We start from the raw sequence: 25,877 nt of genomic DNA, 5'->3' as shown, positions 1-25,877 counted from the left end.
CATGTGGATTTTGCTTTTCGGAGAGTCGCAAAAAAGGAGATTGCATGACCCCTCCCCCTGCCCCCCCAGGACCCTGCAACCGTCATAAATACGAGTCAGTTGCCAAACCGTTTTAATTTTGATCATGTGACTGCAGGGAGACTTCATCGGTTGTAAGCAGTGGTGGTATTCATGTACCTTTGCTTCCGGTTCACAAATTGTCAAAAGTGGGACGTGATGACGTCCAGGCGGGTAGGTAGAGCTACTACCAGTTTGCCCGAACCGGATAGAACTGGATGAATACCACCACTGGTCGTAAGTAAGTGAAAAATGGTCCCTCTGTTTGGTGCCGTTGTAACTTCGAACGGTCACTAAACGAAGACGAGGACTATCTAACCACTGCACCACCACTCTGCCTTACCCAAGTGCACCAAGGCTTCTTTGTCCCAAGGAAAAGTGGCCATGCCAGCCAGCTCTTCTTCGGAAGAATTGGCGAAGAAGATGTTGAGGTGTGTGGAGCCGTTCAGGTTGAGCCTGTTCTTCAGTTCCTTGACATCTAAGTAGGCCCTGAAACAAGAATAAGAAAGACCGGTTAGCATGTTAATGTTGGTCGTCCTCATACCTGCGTCAGATATTATTAACGTACCTCGACTTCTGAGTGGCTGTTGGAAACTCTTGGTCTTGCACCATCCAATCTATCTTTAGAGGATGAGTCAGAATGTTGTGACCCAGGCCCGAGTAGATAATAGGAAACTCAGTCCGTGAAAAAATGAACAAAATGTATTTGAACAACTGAGAATTACTTCATTCCCAACGTAGTTCAATTAAATGAAAACAAATTCCTCCCAACACAAATTCCTTAGTCCTATCGCAAACCTTGGTTCAATTAGGCAAACTGCCAAAAGCCTTTCTTGGCAAACGTTCAGAAGTCACAAAAATAAGTGCAAGACGTAGATGAAGCAGAAGACGAAGCTACCAACGTTGTTTTCCGGCAAAGCGCAAACACCATTGCTGGTCTGTTTTAAGCCTTATGGGAGGGGCCAATCATCTCTTGTGCCTGCTCCCGAGTTGTCCTCTTTTTTTGAGCTGCTCTTGCCTTCTGGCAGCTTTTCTCATGCGTGCATTAGGAACAGGCTCCTCCTGTTCCTCTGCCTCACTACTGTCAGGCTCTGGAGTCCGCACCTCACTCCCCGATGGCCCTGGCCTCACCTCAGCCTCATCGCCGTCCGACTCCGTTGCCAGCTCCGTAGGCTGCTGGTGGACCACAACACAGAAGTCTAGGTTTGCAAGACATCCATTTGTCCAGGAGGGTTTAAGGTCTCTTGCCTTGGTCAAGGGGTTGGACTAGAAGATCTCCAAGATCCCTTCCAGCACAGCCCTAGGATTGTATGTTTCTACGTGGACTGCCTATCTTTCCAGAAAACCCTTCCCAGGGTTCAAATTAGCCAGCTGCAAGAAGAACCACCCTTCCAATTCCTCACCCTAATACACGAGGAACATCTGTGGCCTGATGCCATATAGATGTTCCTCATCTTCTATTAAAAACCCATTTGGGCAGAACCTCTTACGGGAAGTGAGTGTATCAAGAAAAATGCTTTTGTGATATACGATCCTGGAACATTCCTGGAGTTGCTAGTGTACCGGATCCGTCCTGAGACAACGATGGAGAGATTTTTCCCTAACATCAGCCGCTTACTCACAGGTTAACGACGACGAGCTGCCACAAGGAAGAAGCCTGAGTCTTGTATTACCTTATTGCTAACATAGGGGTGGAGAAAACACCTGCATCAGAACAACCTTCTTGTAACCAGGGTTCAGCATCGTTTAAAAATAAAGGAATGTTAAAATGAAGGAAAAATAAAGGCTGCAATTGCCTTCGCTTCTCCCACCTCCTCATTCAAAGAAACTTCCTAAAAAAGTGAGGACTTGGAACAGCTTGCCTCCAGAAGTTGTAGGTGTTCCAACACTGTTTCAAGAACAGACTGGTCAGCCACCTATCTGAAATAGCCATTGCGCTTAGACTTCTATACCACTTAACAGGACACTCTAAGCGGTTTACAGAGTCAGCATCTTGCTCCCAACCATCTGGGTCCTCCTTTTACCCATCTCGGAAGGATAGAAGGCTGAGTCAACCTTTAGCCGGTCAGGATCGAACTCCAGACTGCAAAGCAGAGTTTGCCTGCAATACCGCAGCCTAACCACTGCACCATCACGGCTCCTAATGCAACATCTGATCAGCCACAGCAATAGCCATAGTGCTTAGACTTATATATACCGCTTCAAAGTTCTTTACAGCCCTAAGGGGTTAACAGAGTCAGCCTATTGCCCCCAAGAATCTGGATCCTCATTTTACTGCTTCCTGCTGAGGCACACCTTTGTTCTGTCTAAGCCAGTTTTGGTAACTTCACAAAGTTTCAAGCAAGAATGAACTCAGGTCTTTTGGTACGCAAAATAGATGCTCAGCCATTGAGTTACACTCCCTCACCTTATAGTCATAACAAGTTGCCTTAAAAGCAAACCACTAGTTTATACAGCACTGGTCTCCAAAGTTTGAAGGAGTCATTTTCCTACATCCAATTTGTAGTTACTGAAGACTGAGACGAGGTTCAAAAGAGGATGTCACTGCACTACAACTCCTTCCTTTAAAGTCCCATATTTTATAGCTTCTTGGGTTTCTGCTGATCTCCATCCTCCACCCTGGCACAAAAATGCTACAAAGCCTTCAACCATTTCTCCCTGCTGACCAGCATGAAAGTTCTCATGAACGTTAGCGTAGAATTTTGCAAACTTTGGAAGGGTGGAAACACAATTCAGTTGCTTTCCATTCAATGACATTTCTCTACTGGACAGGAGAGAAAGAGACAGACAGACAGAGAGAGAGAGAGAGAGGGAGAGAGAGAGAGATGTCTGGAAATCCAGCTGTGATCCATCAGGATATAATTTCAAAAGGGATGCCACCTTGCAATAAATACTTCGATTAAACGTGATGTTGGGATCCAAAGCAAAATGCCAGGTTGGGATTTCATGGAGAACGGATTATGTCTGACCCTGTAGGTCTTATTTGAATGAGATGTAGGAGAAGAAGAGGCAGAGCCTGAGGGATGGAGGCAAGAGGGGAAATCAGCTTGAAATCCTTACATACCGTATTTTTCGGAGTATAAGATGCACCTTTCCCCCCCCCAAAAAAAAGAGGGTGAAAATCTGGGTGCGTCTTATACTCTGAATGTAGCCCCGCCCAACCGAGGTTTCAGAGGCTGAAAAAAGCATCAGAAATGAAGCTTCAGAAAAGAAGCCTCCAAACAGAGCTTCAGAAAAAAAAGCCTCAAAACAGAGCTTCAGAAAAGAAGCCTCCAAACAGAGCTTCAGAAAAAAAAGCCTTAAAACAGAGCTTCAGAAAAGAAGCCCCCAAACAGAGCTTCAGAAAAAAAAGCCTCAAAACAGAGCTTCAGAAAAGAAGCCCCCAAACAGAGCTTCAGAAAAAAAAGCCTCAAAACAGAGCTTTAGAAAAGAAGCCCCCAAACAGAGTTTCAGAGGCTTTTTTTCTGAAGCTGTTTCGGAGGCTTTCAGAGGCAGAAAAAAAACAAGCAAGGCACAGAGCTCACAACCAAGGAACCTGTCGCTAAAACTCACCTCTGGGAATAGCTGATTTGCAGGGGGGGGGGTGTATTCCGGGACGCCAATTCACCTGCCAATCAGCTTTTTTCTTATTTTCCTCCCCAAAAACTAAGGTGCGTCTTATACTCCGAAAAATACGGTACTCAGAAATGGTCTGAGTTCCAACCCTTCTTGAATTCTGTAATACCAATTTAGTCCTGGACATTGGTTGACTAGATTCTTGGGTATGAAAGAATAATGAGCAATAAATCAGCTTATGTGGAACTTAACTCCTGATTTATCATGCCTGACATGAGACTCAGTGTGCAGTTGTGGAGTGGTAGAAGAAGGATAACATACTAAAAAGCAGAGACATCACCCTGCTCACAAAAGTGCGTATAGTCAAGGCGATGATTTTCCCAGTTGCAATGTATGTATGGCTGTGAAAGCTAGACCATAAGAAAGGCTGAGCATCAAAGAATGGAGGCCTTTGAACTCTGGTGCTGGAGGAGATTCCTGCGAGTCCCTTGGACTGCAAGGTGATCCAATTGGTCAGTCCTAGAGGAGATCAACCCTGACTGCTCTTTAGAAGGCCAGATCCTGAAGAGGAAACTCAAATACTTTGGCCACCTAATGAGAAGGAAGGACTCACAGGAGAAGACCCTCATGCTGGGAAAGATGGAGGGCAAAAGAAGAAAGGGACGGCAAAGAACAAGGTGGCTGGATGGAATCACTGAAGCCATCAGCGTGAGCTTAAATGGACTCTGGGGGATGGTAGAGGACAGGAAGGCCTGGAGGAACGTGGTCCATGGGGTTGCGATGGGTCAGACATGACTTCGCAACTAAAAACAACAGAGGAAGGATTGGGGCTAGGAAAAAAAGGAAGGAGACCTAGTTAAGCATTCTCCACAGAGAATAACTAGGTTATGTGGGCTGTTTAACGTGGAACATTTCCAAGCCAATCTGCTCCACTCGTCTGCTAGGCTAAGGTTCCTAGAATTCTTTTCTGGAATTCCATCCCCAGGAGGAAATGAGGAGCTACAAGAACTGGCAACGCACCAAAGCTTTCCAGTCCTCCCACCCCACCATCCCAAGGACTCTCTAAGAAAGGTGGGGAGAGGGGGGGGAGGGGAAATAACCCAACCAAACAAAGCAAGACAAACATGATGTTTCCAACAATACCATGACTGCTCACACGCACATTTTTTTTCTCGCTAGTACACCAGCCTTCCTCACCAACGCCGCCCCCCCTCCCCCACCTGCTGATGAAGTCATCAAATTGGAAATAGCTTTGGGCTTGGCGTCTCCGGCCCCTCCTTCCGCTGAATCATGAAAGCTACCTCCCTAGGCACAGAACCAAGAAGGAGAGGCAGGGCTTAACTTCAAGGAACAGTAGCTGCCTCCCGAAGGTTGAAGCTCGGCTACGGATGGTCCTAGTTTTCAGTGCCCTCTCTGTAGGTTTGTGGCAAAGGCCAAAAGGGAGTCCGCCAGTGTTAAGATTTAGCTGTCCTCAGAGGAGGTAGTTGCCATTTATTAATAGCATTAGATCCTCCTAACATACAGTAGTGGCCAAAATTGTGGAAACCTTTTGGGAAAAGTGTATTTTCATATATATATATATATTTTAAAAAAATTGTTGTTATTCAACGTTTACATCTTTAAATCATAATTACATTTTTACAGCTTTCCAATGCCGGCATTTTTAGTAATATCCACTACCTTTCAGCCGATTATAGACATTATATACATATGCATTTTGTTTGTTACATACTTATTTACATAATCAATACGTTTTATATACATACCTAAAAGGTAAAGGTAAAAGTTCCCCTCGCACATACGTGCTAGTCGTTCCTGACTCTAGGGGGCGGTGCTCATCTCTGTTTCAAAGCGGTGTCTGAAGACGTCTCCGTGGTCATGTGGCCGGCATGAAAGGCGCATGGAACACTGTTACCTTCCCACCAAAGGTGGTCCCTATTTTTTCTACTTGCATTTTTACGTGCTTTTGAAACTGCTAGGTTGGCAGAAGCTGGGACAAGTCACGGGAGCTCACCTCATGACGCGGCACTAGGGACTCGAACCGCTGAACTGCCGACCTTTCGATCGGCAAGCTCAGCGTCCTAGCCCCTGAGTGCTACATCTTCATAGTGGGTGTCTGTCTGCTGTATGTATGGATTGGAGGGGTTTGAAATGGCTAATGTTGCAGCTGTGGTCTGGCTTCTGGTCCTTGGTCGTGCTTCATGATCAGTGTGGGTTTGGGTCTGCTTTCTGGGTGGATGTGTGGTGGTGACATCCTGTGTGGACCCTGTGAGTGTGGGTCTGGTGTCATTCCTCGTGTTAGGGACTCGTTTGTTGCATCCCATACCTACTACATACTATAATACATACCTACTACCCATTAAATATAACATTTCATTATAATATCTTCTCTTTTACTGTACACCATCCATTAATTTTTGATTCCTTTTCCAGCCAATCATAACATCTGTTCCATATTAGGAAAAGTGTATTTTCTAAAACTAGCTAATAACATCACTTTTTTGGGGGGAGTAGTACCATAAAATTATATATCAATGGAAAGATAATGTAATTAAGAATGTAATGCAATAACTTTTATGACAGATTGACTATTAGGACAGCAGTTACAGTATAAAGAAGAAAAGTGAAACACGTAGAAAAAAACGAGATTATACAAAACTGATCCCCATAAAAAAAAAAAACGAGCTATACAAAAATGATCACCATGTCAGTGAATCCTTAGTGAATCCATGAACGTGATCCATGGGGTTGCGATGGGTAGGACATGACTTTGCAGCTAACAACAACAACAAGTTATATGGGGGGTCTTAGCAAGTGGAAACACCTGGCTAACTTTGGGCTCAGAAGAGGAGGATGGAAACAACTAGAAAAATGGCTGTAGGCTAATCTGGATATCTCAAAACACCCCAGAAGAAAACAGTGGAATCTACCCCCAAATTGCTGCCAAGAAAACCAAAATGGACACGTCCATTAAAATGCCAGGAACTCAACTTGACTCAAAGAAGCTTGTATCAAAGGATATGGGCCCATTGCTGCTTACAGCAAGATTCACTTTGGAGATTCACTCTGAAAGAAATATTTGATCAAACCATGTCACTGTTTTCCCAAGTCAAATGAAGAGATCAAATTGGAATGCTTTTATCTGAGAAAAAGAAGAAGAAAGTGGAAGAGGAAGGAAAGAAGGAAGGAAGGAAGGGCCGTGGTGGCTCAGGCTGTAAGATAGCCTGTTATTAAAACACAGCAGCCTGCAATTACTGCAGGCTCGAATCCCACCAGGCCCAAGGTTGACTCAGCCTTCCATCCTTTATAAGGTAAGTAAAATGAGGACCCAGATTGTTGCGGGGGGCAATAAGTTGACTTTGTAAATATACAAATAGAATGAGACTATTGCCTTACACACTGTAAGCCGCCCTGAGTCTTCGGAGAAGGGTGGGATATAAATGTAAAAAAAAAAAAAAAGGAAGGAAGGAGGAGGAGGAGGAGAAGGAGGAGGAGGAGAAGATCAATTTGACATATCATGCACTTGGGTTTCCAAAAGAAAACAACTTTTAGATTCAAGTCCAAGCATTCCAAATCAAACTTCCCTACTCTTTCCCCAAAAACACAAAAACACACACACAAAAAAAAACAGGTTGGCCAGGTGGGAAATAAAATGGCTGATGGAACTCTGGTCTTAAGTCCTGAGTTCCAGTCTTACTGAGCTTTATGACAACTTACAGTTGTTTACAAAACAGCGTTAGATCACCAGCCACTTTAACAGAGGGGCCTTGCAGGTACGATGGTCGGAATCTGCAGGGGGCTTCTTAATGGCTGGTTTCTGATTGTAGAACAGCTGATGGTGTGTTGGGGTCCTCCCTCCTCCTCCTTCCCCCAGTGCGATCACGTGAGCCGCACTCTATTCTTCTCAAAGTTATTTGCATTCCATAATGGAGGACATAATGTCAGCCACATCAACCCGAGCCAAGCGAACCAAAGAAGCCAGACGTCAGGAACTGCCAAAATTACATTTCAAAGCCATGAGGACAGCTCTGGAAAGCGATCAAAGATGTTGTCCGCTATCATCGGAACATTTCTTTGATGCATCCTTCTGCATGGGCGAGTGGGCTTCTTTCTCTCTTTCGTTCCTTCCTTCTCCCTCCTTCCCTCTTTCCCTCCCTCCCACCCACCCTTCCTTCCTTCTTCCTCCCTTCTTTTCCTTCCTTCCTTTCTTCCTCCCTCCCTCCTTTCCTTCCTCCCTCCTCCCTCCTTCCCTCTTTCCCTCCCTCCCACCCTCCCTTCCTTCTTCCTCCCTTCTTTTCCTTCCTTCCTTTCTTCTTCCCTCCCTCCTTTCCTTCTTTCTTCCTCCCTCCTTCATTTCCTCCTTTCTTTTCCTTCCTTCCATCCTCCCTCCCTCCCTCCCTTTATTCCTCCCTCCCTCCCTCCCTTTATTTTTTTCAGTTGCTTTAAATAGAATAGAATAGAATAGAATAGAATAGAATAGAATAGAATAGAATAGAATAGAATTTTTTATTGGCCAAGTATGATTGGACACACAAGGAATTTGTCTTGGTGCATACGCTCTCAGTGTACATAAAAGAAAAGATACCTTCATCAAGGTACAACATTTATAACACTTAATGATAGTCATAGGGTACAAATTTAACACTTAATGATAGTCATAGGCTACAATTAAGCAATCAGGAAACAATCAACATCAGTATAAATCGTAAGGATAACTTACACTAACTTACTTATCTTAATTAACTTAGTGTAGGGATAACTTACACTAAGTACAAGCTCGATGGACATTACCTTATAGATGACCCCCACCCTGTTAAAGACCTTGGAGTTTTCATATCAAATGATCTAAGTGCCAAAGCCCACTGCAAATACATCGCAAAAAAGGCTTTAAGAGTTGTAAACCTAATCTTGCGTAGCTTCTTCTCCAGAAACACTACACTACTAACCGGAGCATATAAAACATTTGCTAGACCAATTCATTTGCTAGAAGTCATCCTCTACAGCTTTTTATACCACATCTGACTGGATGGTGGAGAATGGAAGGAATGATATTCCTTGCAGACAGCTGGTCATTTGCATTCTTTTTAGAGAGTCGTTGAGGCCACTGCATTGACCCTTAGGACCGAGATCAAGTGGCCTCAACGACTCTCTAGAAGGATGCAAAGGACCAGCTGTCTGCAAGGAATATAAATCCGTCCATTCCCCACCATCCAGTCAAGAGCTGAAGAAGCTTCTCGGATGAGAAGCGAAATGTCTTCGAAGAAAAACAAAAAAAAAACCATCCAGCTGCCTTCTTGAAAAAAGCACCTTGGTGACAATTCTCTAGTCTGCCTTAAGAATACGACAACCAATTAAATACACAGCAGTGTGCAGCGGCAGCCAAAAAAGCCAATGCAATCCTAAATTGCATTAACAGAGGAATACAATCAAGATCAAGGGAGGTACTAATACCACTCTATAAAGGCCTAGTAAGACCACACCTAGAGCACTGCATCCGTTTTGTCACCACACTATAAAAAGACGTTGAGACTCTAGAAAGAGTGCAGAGAAGAGCAACCAGGATGATTCGGGGACTGGAGGCTAAAACATATGAAGAACGGTTGCAGGAACTGGGCCTGGCTAGTCTAGGGAAGAGAAGGACCAGGGGAGACAGGATAGCAGTCTTCTAATATTTGAGGGGCTGCCACAGAGAGGAGGAAGGGGGTCAAGCTATTCTCCAAAGCACCTGAAGGCCAGACAAGGAATAATGGATGGAAACTGATCAAGGAGAGAGATTCAACTTAGAAATAAGGAGGAATTTTCTGACAGTGAGAACAAGCAACCAGTGGAACAGAAGTTGCCTTCAGAAGTTGTGGGAGCTTCATCCCTGGAAGCTTCCAAGAAGAGACTGGAGTGCCATCTGTCAGAAATGGTGTAGGGTCTCCTGCTTGGGCGGGGGTGTGTGTGGTTGGACTAGATGACCTAAAAGGTCCCTTCCGAGCCTGTTAATCTGTTAAGGCGGAAAAGCAGAATCTACATTTCTTTTTCAGGGAAGCCAAAGACTCCGGGGCGGTGGGAGTGGGGGGGGGGAGGGAAATTGGCCGGGTGATCTTGGCATCAATTTCAGCTCAGCCTTGATTTCATGGAGAATTTTAATCATGAATCGTTTATTGTCGCTCGTTTCCTTATTCTATTTGAAGGAACAGAAGGAGCTGACTCACAGATCAGGGCAGAACAAGCTGCTAACATGCACTGGCGGGAGAAGGAAAAAAAAAAAAGGGCAGGAGAAATTTCTATCAGCCCTCCAAGAATCGAAACACCCGCCTTTCCCCTGCGCAGAGTTAACGTTACTACATCTTTTGGTCTCATTTCAAGGCAGAAATTATTCCTGGCATGGACTTCGCAGGTCTCCCTTCTTTCCATCAGGCTGTTCCATATTTTGACAAACGTCTTCTATTAATAGTCTTCCTTGGGTGGCTATTAAAAACACAGAAGTTTTGATCAAGAGCAAGGGAAAGTCACTCTCTCTCTCTCTCTCTCTTGTTTTTTTAGTAGAAGTACTATAAGCGCCTGAAGGCAAGCTGTTGTGAGATCACACATCTCGGAGGTTTTTCCTGTCTCGGAAGCCGGACGAAATGACTCCATCAAAAACGATTGCCAAACAGGATGGGAGACTCTTCCGAACAAGCTAAGTCTGGGAGGGTCACATAGGGGGAAACTTCAGTCTATGGGGCTTATGGGTCATGAACGCAGAGGTGGAATTCAGCCGGTTCAGATGGGTTCGCCCGAACTGGTAGTGGAAATTGCAAGTGGTTCTATGCCCGGGATGGCGAACTTATGGTATTCCGCGTGCCCGAAGTAGCCTGCGGAGCCATTTCGCCTGGCACACATGGCATCACCCGTTTCTCTTCCAGGTTTCTGTCGTGCATGTGCACGTGATGATCAGCCGGCCTTTGTGCATGCTGGAAACCAGAAGAGCTAGTCTGTGAGCCAGGAATGGGGCTTCCTCAAACTTCGGAATTGGGAGCATGCACGGCAGTAAGCGGAAGAGTTGCCGACTGGCACGCATGCGTGCGCTGGAAACTGGAAGTACCTTATCCAGAGTGCGCATGCCCCTGGAAAGATCCTCTTCCTGGTTGCAGCCCTGACGAGCGCGCGCATGCCTGCAAAGTCCTCCCTTTTTGGCCCTCGGTGCCAAAACTTTGTTGGTAAAACAACACTGCTCTATGCCATCCTATTTAAGTACGTTTTTGAGGCCGGGTGCATGTGTGGAAGGCACAAACCGGTGGGGCGTGCGCACGAAGCGAATGTGCAGGCACGCGACGAACCGGTAGTAACCTAATGTGAAACCCACCACTGGTCACGATATGACCCTACTCACGGTAAAGTCTAAATTTCATCCCTCCTGTTCCAAAATGTAAAAAGCCCGGATCTACTTCGATTACTGAACCGATAATCATAATCATTATAGGTATTCCATCACTGGAGGTTTTTAAGAAGAGATTGGATAGACATTTGTCTGGAATGATATAGGATTTCCTGCCTGGACAGGGGGTTGGAGTAGAAGACCTCCAAGGTCCCTTCCAACTCTGTTATTCTGCATTCTCTTTTCTTCATGAAAATGGAGCAGTCTGGAAGGAGGCAAAAATGCTCCTGGTCTATGTCAGCAGCCTTCCAATATCTGAGGGGCTGCCACAAAGAAGTGTGGGGGGGTGTCAACCTATTCTCCAAAACACCAGAAGGCAGGAGAAGAAGCAACGGATGGAAACTCATCAAGGAGAGAATCAAGCTAGAACCAAGGAGAAATTTCCTGAAAGTCAGGTCAATTAACCAGTGGAACAGTGGGTCCTTTTTAAAAAAAACCAAACTGGACAGCCGCCTGTCTGAAATGGTATAGGGTGTCCTGCTTGGGCAGGGGGTCAGACTAGAAGACCTACAAGGTCCCTTCCAGCTCTGTTCTGATTGATTGATTGATTGATTGATTGAACCAGCAGAATGGCTTGCCTTCAGAAATTGTGGGTGCTCCATCCATCCCTGGAGGTTTTTAAGAAGCGATTGGACAACCACGTGTCCTGAATAGCATAGGGTCTCCTGCTTGAGCAAGGAATGGGACTTAAAAGACCACCAAGGTCCCTTCCAATACTGTCGTTCTGTTATTTCTTGCATTTCTGATCCTTGCTTTACCCATTGGGCGGGGAGGGGGGTTCCCAGTGAAAGCTGATTTATAATATAAGGCCTTGGCTGAAGGGAACAGCCACAGGATAATAGACAGGTAATCTTCTTTTCCAAAAGGGAAATATATATTTTCCTTTTGGAAAAGAAAACTCTCTCTCTCTCTCTCTCTCACACACACACACACACACACATGCACACAAACACAGCACACATTTTCTGTCTCTCTCATTCTTTCTTTCTCTCTCATTCTCTCTTTCTCTGTGTCTGTCTGTCTCTCATTTTCTCTCTCTCATTCTCTCTCTCTCTTCCTCTGTGTTTGTGTCTGTCTGTCTCTCTCTCATTCTCTCTCTCTCTCTCATTCTCTCTCTCTCAAACACACAGAGACACATACACTATCTCTCACTCTCACTCTCATTTTCTATCTCTCTCGTTCTTTCTTTTTCTCTCATTCTCTCTCTCTCTTTCTCTGTGTGTCTGTCTTTCTCTCTCATTCTCTCTCTCTCTCATTGTCTCTCTCTGTCTCTCTCTCTCACACACACACGGACTCATTTTTCTGTCTCTCTCATTCTTTCTCTCTCTCTCTCTCATTCTTTCTTTCTCTCTCTGTCTCTCTTTCTCCCTCCCTCTACCTAAAGATTTTGGAACGTCTTAAAACACAAGCAGACTCATAGCTAGAGCAAGGAAATTTTTTCTGCCCAGGTCTCTTCCCCAGAAATCCAAAGAATAATTGGAGTGTTTCATCTCCCCATCTATCAAACCTCAAAAGGCTTTGCCAGCTACTAATTTTTATGGCTTCTCTTTACAGGCTGTGCCAAAGCTTTCTTGAATCGCCACCAAGTCACACCGGAGTCCAAATAATAGTTACCGCTAAGACAGATTCCTTATGGTTTAAAAAACGATGTGCCATCCATCAAAACCAAGTTAATGGGGCAGCAAAGGCTTTTAAAACCAGGCAACCGGTCTGAATTCATGTCTCTGGACACATCTCGTTCCTGATACAATTTTCAGATGGTCCTTCCAGAAAGGTACAAATTCATTTGCTTTTTCATGTTCCTCCAGCTTTATTGGTTCTGCCTGAGTTTATTGCTGGTATAAAATACTCACAAAAAGAACCCAGAATGGCTTCCTTACCCTCTAGGGTACACTTATGTTCCAGTCTCCGCAGAGATAATATTACTAAGGCAGAATGAGGTAGGAGGAGCAGGTGAAATGAGAAACTAAGTGAGCCTTGGTTAAAAGCCAAGCTGTTTTCAGAACGTTTATTATCTGCGCGGTCACCAAGAATCAAAAATGACTCGGTGGCACATAATTCATCCCCTCCAAAAACAAATAAAAACCAGATTCTCCCAAAACTCAGCCAACAACTAGCATCATCACATTTTTATGGAGGGAAATGCATCAGAGGTGGTACTTAAGTATCATTAATAGCAATAGCACTTTAAGACTTATACATCGCTTCATAGTGCTTTTACATCCCTCTCTCTAAACGGTTTACGGAGTCGGCCTCTTGCCCTCAACCATCTGGGTCCTCATTTGACCCACCTCGGAAGGATAGAAGGCTGAGTCAACCTTGAGCCGGTCAGAATCAAACTCCTGGCAGTGGGCAGAGTCAGCCTGCAATACTGCATTCTAACCACTGCGCCACCAGGACTCTGAGGGAACATTGTAGAAAGCAGGACAATGGTAGCACAGTGGTTGGAATGCAGTATTGCAGGCTGATTCTGCTGACTGCCAGGGGTTCGATCCTGACCAGCTCAGGGTTGACTCAGCCTTCCATCCTTCCAAGATTGGTAAAATGAGGACCAAGATTGTTGGAGGCCAATAGGCTGACTCTGTAAACTGCTTAGAGAAGCACTGTGAAGTGGTATATAAGTCTAAGTGCTATTGCTATTGCTATTGCTATTCTATTCTATTCTATTCTATTCTATTCTATTCTATTTTCTATTCTCCTGTATTCCTAATTTTAATTCTACTCTACTCTACTCCTAATTCATTTCCTATTCTATTATTCCATTCCACTTTCTATGTTCTACTCTACTCTACTCTACTCTACTCTATTCTATTCTATTTTCTATTCTCCTGTATTCCTAATTCTAATTCTACTCTACTCTACTCCTAATTCATTTCCTATTCTATTATTCCATTCCACTTTCTATGTTCTCTTCTACTCTACTCTACTCTACTCTACTCTACTCTACTCTATTCTATTTTCTATTCTCCTGTATTCCTAATTCTAATTCTACTCTACTCTACTCCTAATTCATTTCCTATTCTATTATTCCATTCCACTTTCTATGTTCTCTTCTACTCTACTCTACTCTAGTCTACTCTACTCTACTCTACTCTACTCTACTCTACTCTATTTTCTATTCTCCTGTATTCCTAATTCTAATTCTACTCTACTCTACTAATTCATTTCCTATTCTATTATTCCATTCCACTTTCTATGTTCTCTTCTACTCTACTCTACTCTAGTCTACTCTATTCTATTTTCTATTCTCCTGTATTCCTAATTCTAATTCTACTCTACTCTACTCCTAATTCATTTCCTATTCTATTATTCCATTCCACTTTCTATGTTCTCTTCTACTCTACTCTACTCTACTCTACTCTACTCTATTCTATTCTATTTTCTATTCTCCTGTATTCCTAATTCTAATTCTACTCTACTCTACTCCTAATTCATTTCCTATTCTTATTCCATTCCACTTTCTATTTTCTCTTCTCTCTACTCTACTCTACTCTACTCTACTCTATTTTATTCTATTTTCTATTCTCCTGTATTCCTAATTCTAATTCTACTCTACTCTACTCCTAATTCATTTCCTATTCTATTATTCCATTCCACTTTCTATGTTCTCTTCTCTTCTCTTCTCTTCTCTTCTATTCTACTCTACTCTACTCTACTCTACTCTACCCTACCCTACCCTAACCTACCCTACCCTACCCTACCCTACTCTTGTTCTGTTCTGTTCTGTTCTGTTCTGTTCTGTTCTGTTCTGTTCTGTTCTATTCTATTCTATTCTATTCTATTCTATTCTATTCTATTCTATTCTATTCTTTCATTCCACTTTCTATATTCTATTCTCTCTCTTCTACTCTACTCTACTCTACTCTACTCTATTCTCTATTCTATTCTATTTTCTATTCTCCTGTATTCCTAATTCTAATTCTACTCACTCTACTCCTAATTCATTTCCTATTCTATTATTCCATTCCACTTTCTATGTTCTCTTCTACTCTACTCACTCTAGTCTACTCTACTCTACTCTACTCTACTCTACTCTATTCTATTTTCTATTCTCCTGTATTCCTAATTCTAATTCTACTCTACTCTACTCCTAATTCATTTCCTATTCTATTATTCCATTCCACTCTACTCTCACTCTACTCTACTCACTCTACTCTAATTCATTTCTATTCTATTCTCCTGTATTCCTAATTCTAATTCTACTCTACTCTACTCCTAATTCATTTCCTATTCTATTATTCCATTCCACTTTCTATGTTCTCTTCTACTCTACTCTACTCTAGTCTACTCTACTCTACTCTACTCTATTCTATTCTATTTTCTATTCTCCTGTATTCCTAATTCTAATTCTACTCTACTCTACTCCTAATTCATTTCCTATTCTATTATTCCACTTTCTATGTTCTCTCTCACTCTACTCTACTCTACTCTAGTCTACTCTACTCTACTCTACTCTATTCTATTCTATTTTCTATTCTCCTGTATTCCTAATTCTAATTCTACTCTACTCTACTCCTAATTCATTTCCTATTCTATTATTCCATTCCACTTTCTATGTTCTCTTCTCTTCTCTTCTACTCTACTCTATTCTATTTTACTCTATTCTACTCTACTCTACCCTACCCTACCCTAATTCATTTCCTATTCTATTATTCCATTCCACTTTCTATGTTCTCTTCTCTTCTCTTCTCTTCTCTTCTCTTCTCTTCTCTTCTCTTCTCTTCTCTTCTACTCTACTCTACTCTATTCTATTCTTCCATTCCACTTTCTATATTCTATTCTATTCCATTCTATTTTAGTTTTGCCCCTTTCTTGCCACAGTTGTTAAGCGAATCACTGCAATCATTAAGTGAATCATGTAGTCGTAAAGCTAATCTGGCTTCCCCCACTGATTTTGCTTGTTGAAAATGGTTTGCAAATGTGGCCACGCAACCCCAGGACCCAGTGCAACTGTCGTAAATACATGCCAGTTGCCAAGCGCCCACATTTTGGTCATGTTACATGTTGCAACCATGGTAAGAAAGAGAAACGGCCACCAGTCGCTTATTCAGTACCGCTCTTACTTCAAACGGTCACTAAATGGATGGTTGAAAACCAAGGACCACCTGTAGAACATGTGCAGATGGAATACGTGTGATTTGAAGATGCTTACCTGTTGGGAGAATCGGGATCAAAGCAGGTTTTGGTGACATCGGTTATATCCGGATTGCAGCAATCCCCGCCGTCAAAGTTGTACTTCTCGGAGTTGCAATCCATGTCACAAACGCCATTCTGTTTCTTCTTGTTGAAGGAAAGCTGGCGCACGTGGCGGCAATCTCCTCCGTCGAAGCCGGTCAACGTATGATTGCACTCCGGATCGCAGCTCTCGTCTCCAATCTTGCTGATTTCGCAGTTGGCCAGGATGAGGCGGTCGCGAAGGGAGGAATCGTTGATCTCCAGCACCTCTATTTCCCACGAGATGTTATACGGGCCGAAAGCATCGTTCAGCTGTCGGTGCTGGAACTCTATTTGTTGCTGGCTGATGGTCGGGTTGCGGTGATGGTCGTCGTAAATGTTCACCACGCGATAACGGACCACTTTCCTGTGACGGAAGGTCGGGATCTGGTTGTAACTGGCGATGACCTCCACATTGTCGCAAACCATTTGGCCACAAAGAGGAGGCTCCAGGCTGGTATCCAACAGGTAGCCCGAGTGGGAGGTGAACTCGGTCAGAGGAAGACGTGGGTTGTCTTTCATGGGAGACCAGTTGCTTTTCACATTCAGTAAAGTCTCCTGAAACACTAGCTGAGGTAGAGGAACATCTACTTCATGAGCCACCAGAGTCATGTCCATCAATATCTCCTTCTGAGAACGGACTGTTCTCCAAAGGCTAAAATGTTCTACGTATCCTCGGTAATTTTGGTTTAGGGCGTTGCCACCCAGCATAAGGATCTTACATTTCAAAGTCAAAGGGCTGAAGATACTCCCTACCTGTTCTCTACTGGCCGCCACCTGGGCACCGTTCACGTACATCTTCATCAAATGTCCATCGTAAGTGATGGCGAGATGAACCCACTGATTCGGAAGGTAGCTATGGTGATCCGTGATGGTGGTGACCTTCCGGGCACGGTCAGTCTTCAGTGAGAAGAAATAGCGGGGATCTCGATTACCTTGGTCACTGATGTTGTTAATTCCCAAAACCCATCCTCGGTCCAGGGTGGTGTAAGAACATTTGTCATATAATCCTAAGTGTCCCCAACACAAAAAAGAAAAGAAAGGAGAAGAGAGTGAATATGAGTGAGAGCAACATATCATGATATCATGATTAATTTGGACCAGAAGTGGTCCATCCCTAGATTCAGCTGTTGTTTCTCAGCACTTACTTGACCCCATCCATCACTCCAACATTCAGCCGAAAGTTGTCTAATATTCAGCATCACGAGAACTCTCATTAATGCCCCTTGAAGTATATGCTTAATGTCAATTAATTCAACCAAATCCTCATTATCAAACGATTCGTGAGCGAAATTCTCAGAACCTTCCCCAAAATGGCAGTTCCTAGAATTCTTCCGTACAAATCCGTGCGAGAGAGAACGGGTGGAATGTAAGCTACTTATTTGTGCACAAGAGGTAGAAGGTGTTTCATCTCATGTTATCGAACACCGTGTGAACAAACGATGAACAAAGTTTTGGCCGTTTTCCAGAAAGAATTCCTGGAAACTGGCTTGAGAATCTCTCATGAGGATGCATTGGCTTACAATTAGTTATATTGTCAGTCCTCATCCAGACGGGTTTCGAAAACCTAAGAAATCTACTTGCCCAATGCTTTCTGACCCTGTATGCCGGTGATGTCAAACTTGATTTCATTGAGGGCCGCATCAGGGTTGTGTTTCATCTTGGGGGGCTGGGGGCATTGCCAGGGTGGGCATGGCCAGCTTGATGTCACTCATCGAGGCTCCGTTTTCAGCCGCGACAGCCTCCTGCAGACCTCTGCTGGTGAAAAAGGAGCCCGGGAAGGCTGCGTGACCCACCGAGCTCCATTTTCACTGGCAGAGAGCTGCAGGAAGCCATCGCGGCTGAAAACAGAGCTCGAACAGGCTTCACGTAACTTCCCCGAGCTCTGTTTTCACTGGCAGAGGCATCATGGGCCAGTCCTTTGCTGTTTCCAGGGTGGGCCCAAGAGCCAGATCTGGCCCGCAGGTCTTGAGTTTGACACCCCTGCTGTAAGCCAACAATCATCATTTCTACCTTCCCACAAAAATCTAACACATCCCTTATAATGTGTGGAGAGCGGAACGAGATGGAAGGAGGTAGTCAAATACCAAAGAGTGTGGGAGGTAGGAGAAGACCGAGAAGATGGGCCCCACTACATATTAAACTTCTGCAAAAGGAAACGAAGTGGGCTACAACCTTGATTGAGTATGTAGGTAAGAAGGTACCCCACTGAGTCATCAGCAAGAACATGCATTTTGTCATCAAGGTATCTGAATTGGCACTAGTGTCTCTACTCCAATAGCCAGTTCAGCCGGTTCAGGCAAACCGGTAGCGGCAACTGCTATGCCATCCTATTTAGCCATGTTTTCAAGGCCAGGCGCATGAGCGGAAGACACGCGCCTGGGGTTAACCAGTGGTAAACCTATATGAAACCCACCTCTGCTCTACTCCCTCTGCATTTCACCACCTCTACAGACAAACTGAGGAACAGCTCTGCAGGGGGGGGGTCGAACTGGGGGCGTTATCAGGTTCTCAAGACAAGAAGAGATTCCTCTACCATCACCGCTCCGATTTTGCTTCCAAGGTGATTAGCAGCAGACCCAAATGAGGGTCTCAAGGTCTTTACTATCACTGCTTCTGTTTTGGTTCCAAAGACTCAGAGGAGGCTCAGCTCCCACGTTCTGCCTGATCCGATTCAGGGAAGACCTGCCTTCGTCTCTTACCGCCTACTTTGCCGACGCAAGGAAACGGACAGTGGGTGGGTCCTATTTATAAAAAAATCCCTTTTGTATTTTTAGAGGCCTGTGCAAATAAAATAAAATAAAAAAAGCAGAAGTGCCAGCTTCCTAATAACAGGGAGCTGGGTTTTTGTTTGAGGATGAAACACTTAGCTGTGGTATGCCATACTTACGGCCGGCTTTGCCACAAACCCGCTAAGTCTCATACGCCATTGAAACGAAGCCAAGATACATCTCATTTCAATAACGTTCGCTAGGCTCTTTAACACCAGCTTCCCATTCCTTTTCCCTTTCCTCGTCTCTTTCTAAACTGGGCTGCAGGGTTTGCAAAATGCCACACGACCACTGACTGGGCCATGATGATTATAAAATGCCACCGGTGTTGTTTTTCTTAAAAAGACAACAGTCAAAACCTTTGCCCGCCAGAACAGCAATGGAATCCTTGTTCGGGATCCAATCACAGATTGAAATGAAGGATACAGCTAAAAGAAAAATAATACATGAAACGAAGAGAATAACAGAGTTGGAAGGGGACCTCGGAGGTCTTCTAGTCCAACCCCCTGCTCAACCAGGAGACGCTATTCCATTTCGGACAAATGGTTGTCTGGGTCTCTTCTTAAAATCCTCCTGTGTTGGAGCATTCACAACTTCTGGAGGCAAATCATTCCACTGATTAATTGTTTGTTTGTTTGTTTGTTTGTTTGTTTATTAATTAATTAATTAATTAATTAGATTTTTATACCGCCCTTCTCCCGAAGGACTCAGGGTGGTGTACAGCCAGATTAAAACAGAACAATATACAAATTAAAACAACAATTAAAATACATATTCTATAAATGGCCGAAAATTAAAACCGTCAAATTTGACCCATGATAAAATACCCCAGTTAAAATTGTTCAAATTCAAAAATTTAAAAATTTAAAAAAATCAAGCCAATTAATTGTTCTCACTCTCAGCAAATTTCTCCTTAGCTCTAAGTTGATTCTCTCCTTGATTAATTTTCAAATGAACTTATTAGTATTATTTGTTTTATTTTTGTCTATTTGTAAAATTTAGCAGCTGCCCATCCTACCTCACGGTATCTCTGGGCAGCTAGCAATCAGAAAAGATAAAAATTATATAAGCTGAATAAGTCTTTTATTGATAACTTACTTCCAACTCAGAGAACCCAAGTACAGCTAGCTACTCCTCAACGTACAAACACAATTCAGCCCAAAATTTCTGTTGCTAAGCGAGGCAGTTGTTATGTGAACTTTTCCCTATTTTCACAACCTTTCTTGTCACAGTGGTTAAGTGAATCATTGAAGTTTGTTAAGTTCTGAAGTGAAATTGGTTTTCCCAGTCTACAATACTGTATTCTAACCATTGCGTCACGAAGGAAGGAAGGAAGGAAGGAAGGAAGGAAGGAAGGAAGGAAGGAAGGAAGGAAGGAGGGAGGGAGGGAGGGAGGGAGGGAGGGAGGGAGGGAGGGAGGGAAGGAAGGAAGGAAGGAAGGAAGGAAGGAAGGAAGGAAGGAACGAATAGCAGTAGCGCTTAGACTTATATACTGCTTCACAGTGCTTGACAGTGATTTACAGAGTCAGTGTATTGGCCCTAACAATCTGGTTCCTCTTTTTACTGACCTTGGAAGGCCGAGTCAACCTTGAGCCGATCAGGATCAAACTCTTGGCAGTGGGCAGAGTCAGCCTGCAATACTGCATTCTAACCACTGTGCCACCAGGACTCTGGGGGAACATTGTAGAAAGCAGGACAATGGTAGCACAGTGGTTGGAATGCAGTATTGCAGGCCGATTCTGCTGACTGCCAGGGGTTCGATCCTGACCAGCTCAAGGTTGACTCAGCCTTCCAGAAGGTCACCAAAGGGGATCACTTGACGTTGGGAGACAGCAACCGTCATAAATGTGAGCCACTTGCCAAGTGTCAGAATTCGGATCACATGACCCTGGGGATGGCCCAACGGTCATAGGTGTGAAAAAAACAGTCGTAAGCAGTGGTGGTATTCAGCTAGTTCGGACCGGTTTGGGCGAATCGGTAGTGGCGACCTGCGGATGGACCCGCACACCCACCCTGGCACTATATCATCCTATTTAGCCACATTTTCTAAGCTGCAGACATATATGCGCACGAGCAAAGTGCATGTGCAGAAAGCCGCACGCATGCGCAAAGTGAGCATACACGCACACAAGCTCACATTTTTGGTGTGCGGTGAACCGGTGATACAATTAATGTGAAACCCACCTCTGACTGTAAGTTATCGTAACTTCAAACGGTCACTCAATGAACTGTTGTAACTCAAGGACTACATGATTACACTACTAACCAGAGCATACAAAACATTTGCTAGACCAATTCTTGAATACAGCTCGCCTGTCTGGAACCCACACTTCATTTCGGACATTAATACAATTGAGTGTGTCCAGAAATATTTTACAAGAGGAGTTCTCCACTCCTCTGACCACAACAAAATACCTTATACCACCAGACTTTAAATCCTGGGTTTAGAAAATTTAGAACTCTGCCGCCTTCAGCATGACCTAAGTTTAACTCATAGAATCATCAGCTACAATGTCCTTCCTGTCGAAGACTACTTCAGCTTCAATCACAACAATACATGAGCACACAATAGATTTAAACTTAATGTGAACCGCTCCAATCTTGATTGTAGAAAATATGACTTCAGTAACAGAGTTGTTAATGCCTGGAATGCACTACCTGACTCTGTGGTCTCTTCCCAAAATCCCCAAAGCTTTAACCAAAGACTACCTACTATTGACCTCACCCCATTCCTAAGAGGTCTGTAAGGGGCGTGCATAAGAGCACAAACGTGCCTACCGTTCCTGTCCTAATGTTCCCTTTGATTGTATCCAATTCGTAGGGTTATTTCATGCTTATATATACTGTTGTGTTTGACAAAATAAATAAATAAAATAAAATGTAGTAAATTATTCTAAGATGCAATACTCAACAGAAGCCACAACAACTTATGAACTAAAGCCAATGAACAACTTTAGAGGCGGGCGCCCAAGGGAGAAGGACCGGTGTGCACGATATGGCGGGCTTCTCGATGAGACGTTTGCCTTTCACAAACGCGGGAAAAAAGGGTGATGGAAACACGATTGGGAAGACGGAAGGGAGGACAGGACCCTGTTTATATCAAACCTTCCAGGAGGAGAGATCTGGGTGGGGATAGGCCACCGGTCACGTACTGCAGAAAAACAAGGAGAGCTAATTTCCCCCTGAGTAACTTCTGGAAGTTGTCATGGCTTTCATGGCTGGGATAATCCAACCTAAGGTGACAGGTCTTAGTTATGAAAGGGGAATTTCGGTCAACAATCAAAGCTGCAGTCAAAGAGGCCCATGGACGGGGAGGAAAAAAGGTTGGAGCTCCGTCCTTTCTCCTTTGCATGCTTTAATCACTTCGTATCAAATTTGCCGCAGAACGCTTGAAAGAGCAACAATTCTACGAGAACCTATCCGGAGCTTTCTTCTGGGCAGCAGAAAATAATTACAAGAGACAGATTTGGGTTAACTATTTCCATGGTGCATGCAACTGAATAAAGTTGGGGATGACTGACCCAACATATTGCCAAAAGTCAGGGGAGGTTTCTTGGGCTGGTGGTGGCTGTTGGGCAGAGTTAGAAACAACCCAAAGAGCAGAGAAAAACTTCTCTTCGCCGAGCTCAAAACTCTCCCATCCCTTTCTCCCAAGCGAACCCGAAACAATTCAGAAGTTGTAACCGTCAAGGGGAAGAGACTCGGTTTTTGTTTCTGACTCTTCTTGTTGGAAGAGGAGAACCTGTGGGTAGAAGGGAACTCATGTTTGCCCACAGCTTTGAAGAATCCCTCCTTAACATTTTTAAAAAGTAGCCCTTATAAAGTTTATAAAGTACCAATAAAGGAGAATATTTGTAGCTCAGGGTTGAAAATCGTGAGTTCTTTGGTTGTTTTCCTGCAGATGTTTCATTACCCAAACAAGGCAACACCATCAGTGCTAGAAGGGAGTCGGGTTTGGAGGAGGAGGAGGAAGAGGAGGAGGAGGAGGAGGAGGAGGAGGAGGAAGGGAGATGAAGATGGAAGAAGAGGAGGAGGAGGAGGAGGAGGAGGAGGAGGAGGAGGAGGAGGAGGAGGAGGAGGAAGAAGAATAGGAGGAGGAGGAAGGAGGAGAAGGGGAAGGGAAGAAAGGAGGAGGAAAAGGAGAAGGAAGAATGTAGAAGAAAAGGAGGAAGAGAAGGATGGGAAAGGAAAAGAAGGGGAAGAGAAGAAAGGAGGAGGAGAAGGAGAAGAAAGAATGTAGAAGAAAGGAGGAGAGAAGAATGGGGAGGAGGAGAAGTGAAAGGGAAAAAAGGAGGAGGAGAAGGAGGAGAAGGAAGAATGTAGAAGAAAATGAGAAAGAGAAGGATGGGGAAGGAGGAGAAGGGGAAGGGAAGAAAGGAGGAGGAGAAGGAGAAGGAGAAAGAAAAGAGGAGGAGGAGGGCCATGGGGATCCTTGGTGCTCTCTGAGCTTGGCTATTTTCTTGCAGACATTTCATTAACCGAACTAGGTAACATCATCAGTGCTAGAAGGGAGTTGGGTTTGGAGGAGGAGGAAGAGGGAGAGGGAGGAGGAGGAGGAGGAGGAGGAGGAGGAGGAGGAGGAGGAGGAGGAGGAGGAGGACGACAACTGTGGGGTCCTTGGTGCTCTCTGAGCTTGCTTGTTTTCTTGAAGACGTTTCATTACCCAAACTAGGTAACAGTTTAGCTAGTGACTGCTAGCACAGGCGAGGGGAGGGTCAAATGCGTCATCAGTCTGGAGTCCCTACACCTTGGAAAGAGACCTTCATCCAGCCCCCCTTGAAGTGAGTTGGCTCTTGTCTGGCACCGATTCGCATTGACCCTTAGTAGATCAGATTCCTGTGTGTAAATTGCCGGGGATACATTTGGAACTCTTATCCTGGATCCTGGTTTCTTGCACTTGACAGCCAAAAGGGGATTCAATCAGTGATGGTATTCCCACGACCACTGCAGCATCCCCATGATCGTGCGATCAAAATTCAGACACTTGGCCCCTGACTCATATTTAGGACTCTTGCAGTATTCCGGGATCACGTGATCTCCTTCTGCGATCTTCTGACAAGCAAGGTTAAGGGGGAAATCCCCATTTAGTTGGGTAATTTAACAGCTACAGCTACAAGGATCCACTTAACAATTGTGGCAAGAAAGGTCATCAGATAGGAGAAACTAACCCTAACCCTAACAGATGTTAGTAACAGAAACATTTGGCTCAATTATGGTCATGAATCAAGGACTCCCTATATAGCGTCTAGGTGGAAACGGTACAAGGAGAGATTCAACCTGGAAACAAGAAGACCAATCAACCAATGGAACAGAAGTTGCCTTCAGAAGTTGTGGGAGCTTCATCCCTGGAAGCTTCCAAGAAGAGACCTGACTGCCATCTGTCAGAAATGGTGTAGAGTCTCCTGCTTGGGTGGGGGTCAGACTAGATGACCTACAAGGTCTCTTCCAACTCTATTCTGATTGATTGATTCAACCTAGAAATAAGGAGAAATTTCCTGACAGTGAGAACAATCCACCCATGGAACAGAAGTTGCCTTCGGAAGTTGTGGGAGCTTCATCCCTGGAAACTTTCAAGAAGAAACTGGACTGCCATCTGTCAGAAGTGGTGTAGGGTCTCCTACTTGGGTGGGGGTCAGACTAGATGACCTACAAGGTCCCTTCCAACTCTGTTAACAGATTTACGTTTCTGGCTACCTAGTAGAAATAAACTTTCATTCAGCTCTCATGATATTCCGTCTTAGCCCACCCTCACTACAGCGCTGGCTGCTTTTGGCACAAAGAGCTAGGATGGCAGCCAAAACGATGGATGGTCCAGGCTTTTCAGACACCTGGAGAGAAGGAGGAAAACTTTCATCTTTGTCAACATCCGTTGAGTTTTCCCATCTTGTTCTCGCATTGGCAACCTTGCAGCCTCCAAATATTTTAACCTACAACTCCCACAGTTCCTTGCCAATAGCTGTCCTGGGACGGATGAAAAGTCTAGAACGCGCCAGTTTAACTAAATCCTTGATTTAGTTGTTTTGAAGAATGATCGGCCCTTTCAATTTTAGGAGCTGTTGGAATGTTTGTAAACATTTCCCAAGTCCAATCGCGGAATCCATGGATTGTTTCAACCCATGGAAACTAGACAGTGGTAGGATTCAAGTAATTTAACAACCGGTTCTCTGCCCTAATGATTTCTTCCAACAACCAGTTCACCAAACTGCTCAGAAAGTTAACAACCGGTTCTCCCGAAGTGGTGCGAACTGGCTGAATCCCACCAGTGAAACTAGACCTCCCGAGAACCAACTCTCGTGAAGATTGGGAGAAGCCGAACATTCTGTGTAACTTGCTGGAGAGTTGGCTGTTTGCTTTTCATTTTCTCAGGTGTATCAAGACAGTTAAAAAGGATCCTCCCCACCACACCTGCAAATCCATACATGACTGTGAGACAGCTGAACAGAGTTGGAAGGGACCTTGGAGGTCTTCTAGTCCAACCCCCTATACCAGTGATGGCGAACCTTTTCAGTGCCAAAAGGTCGCACGGAAAGGTCGCATGCATGCGCACTCATCGGGGCTGCGCTCTGGAAAAGCTGAACTAGCACACATGCGCACCCAACGATCAGCTAGCCGGCACACATGCGCAGGCCAGTTTTCGGCACTGCCACGCGTGCGAAGTTATCGCACTCCGGAAAAGCTGAACTTCCAGGTTCTGGTGCGCATGTGCACTGACAATCAGCTGGCCAGCGCGCCTACGCACACTGGTTTTTGGCACTGCCGTGAGTGCAAAGGACAGCTGATCATCATGCGCCCATGCACGCCAGAAACCCGAAAGACAAACAGGCAAGGCTGCGCATGCAAGGCGACATGGCTTTGCGTGCCACTTTTTTAAGTTC

General features: G+C 44.5%; 1 protein-coding gene across 1 annotated transcript in view; it reads right to left on the bottom strand.

Moving 5' to 3' along the window:
• Positions 1-25,877, bottom strand: part of PAPPA (pappalysin 1) — a 191,968-nt gene that overhangs the window by 142,363 nt on the left and 23,728 nt on the right. Inside the window, exons 2-3 of the mRNA XM_058159425.1 lie at positions 16,170-17,241; positions 401-546 (exon numbers count right to left, since the gene is read on the bottom strand). Of these exons, the coding sequence (XP_058015408.1) occupies positions 401-546; positions 16,170-17,241 (1,218 nt within the window). The remainder of the gene's footprint in view (positions 1-400; positions 547-16,169; positions 17,242-25,877) is intronic.

The sequence above is a fragment of the Ahaetulla prasina genome, chromosome 16 (assembly GCF_028640845.1).
Source record: "Ahaetulla prasina isolate Xishuangbanna chromosome 16, ASM2864084v1, whole genome shotgun sequence".
In the NCBI taxonomy this organism is placed as follows: Eukaryota; Metazoa; Chordata; class Lepidosauria; order Squamata; family Colubridae; genus Ahaetulla; species Ahaetulla prasina.
This window is presented reverse-complemented; position numbering and strand designations above follow the sequence as displayed.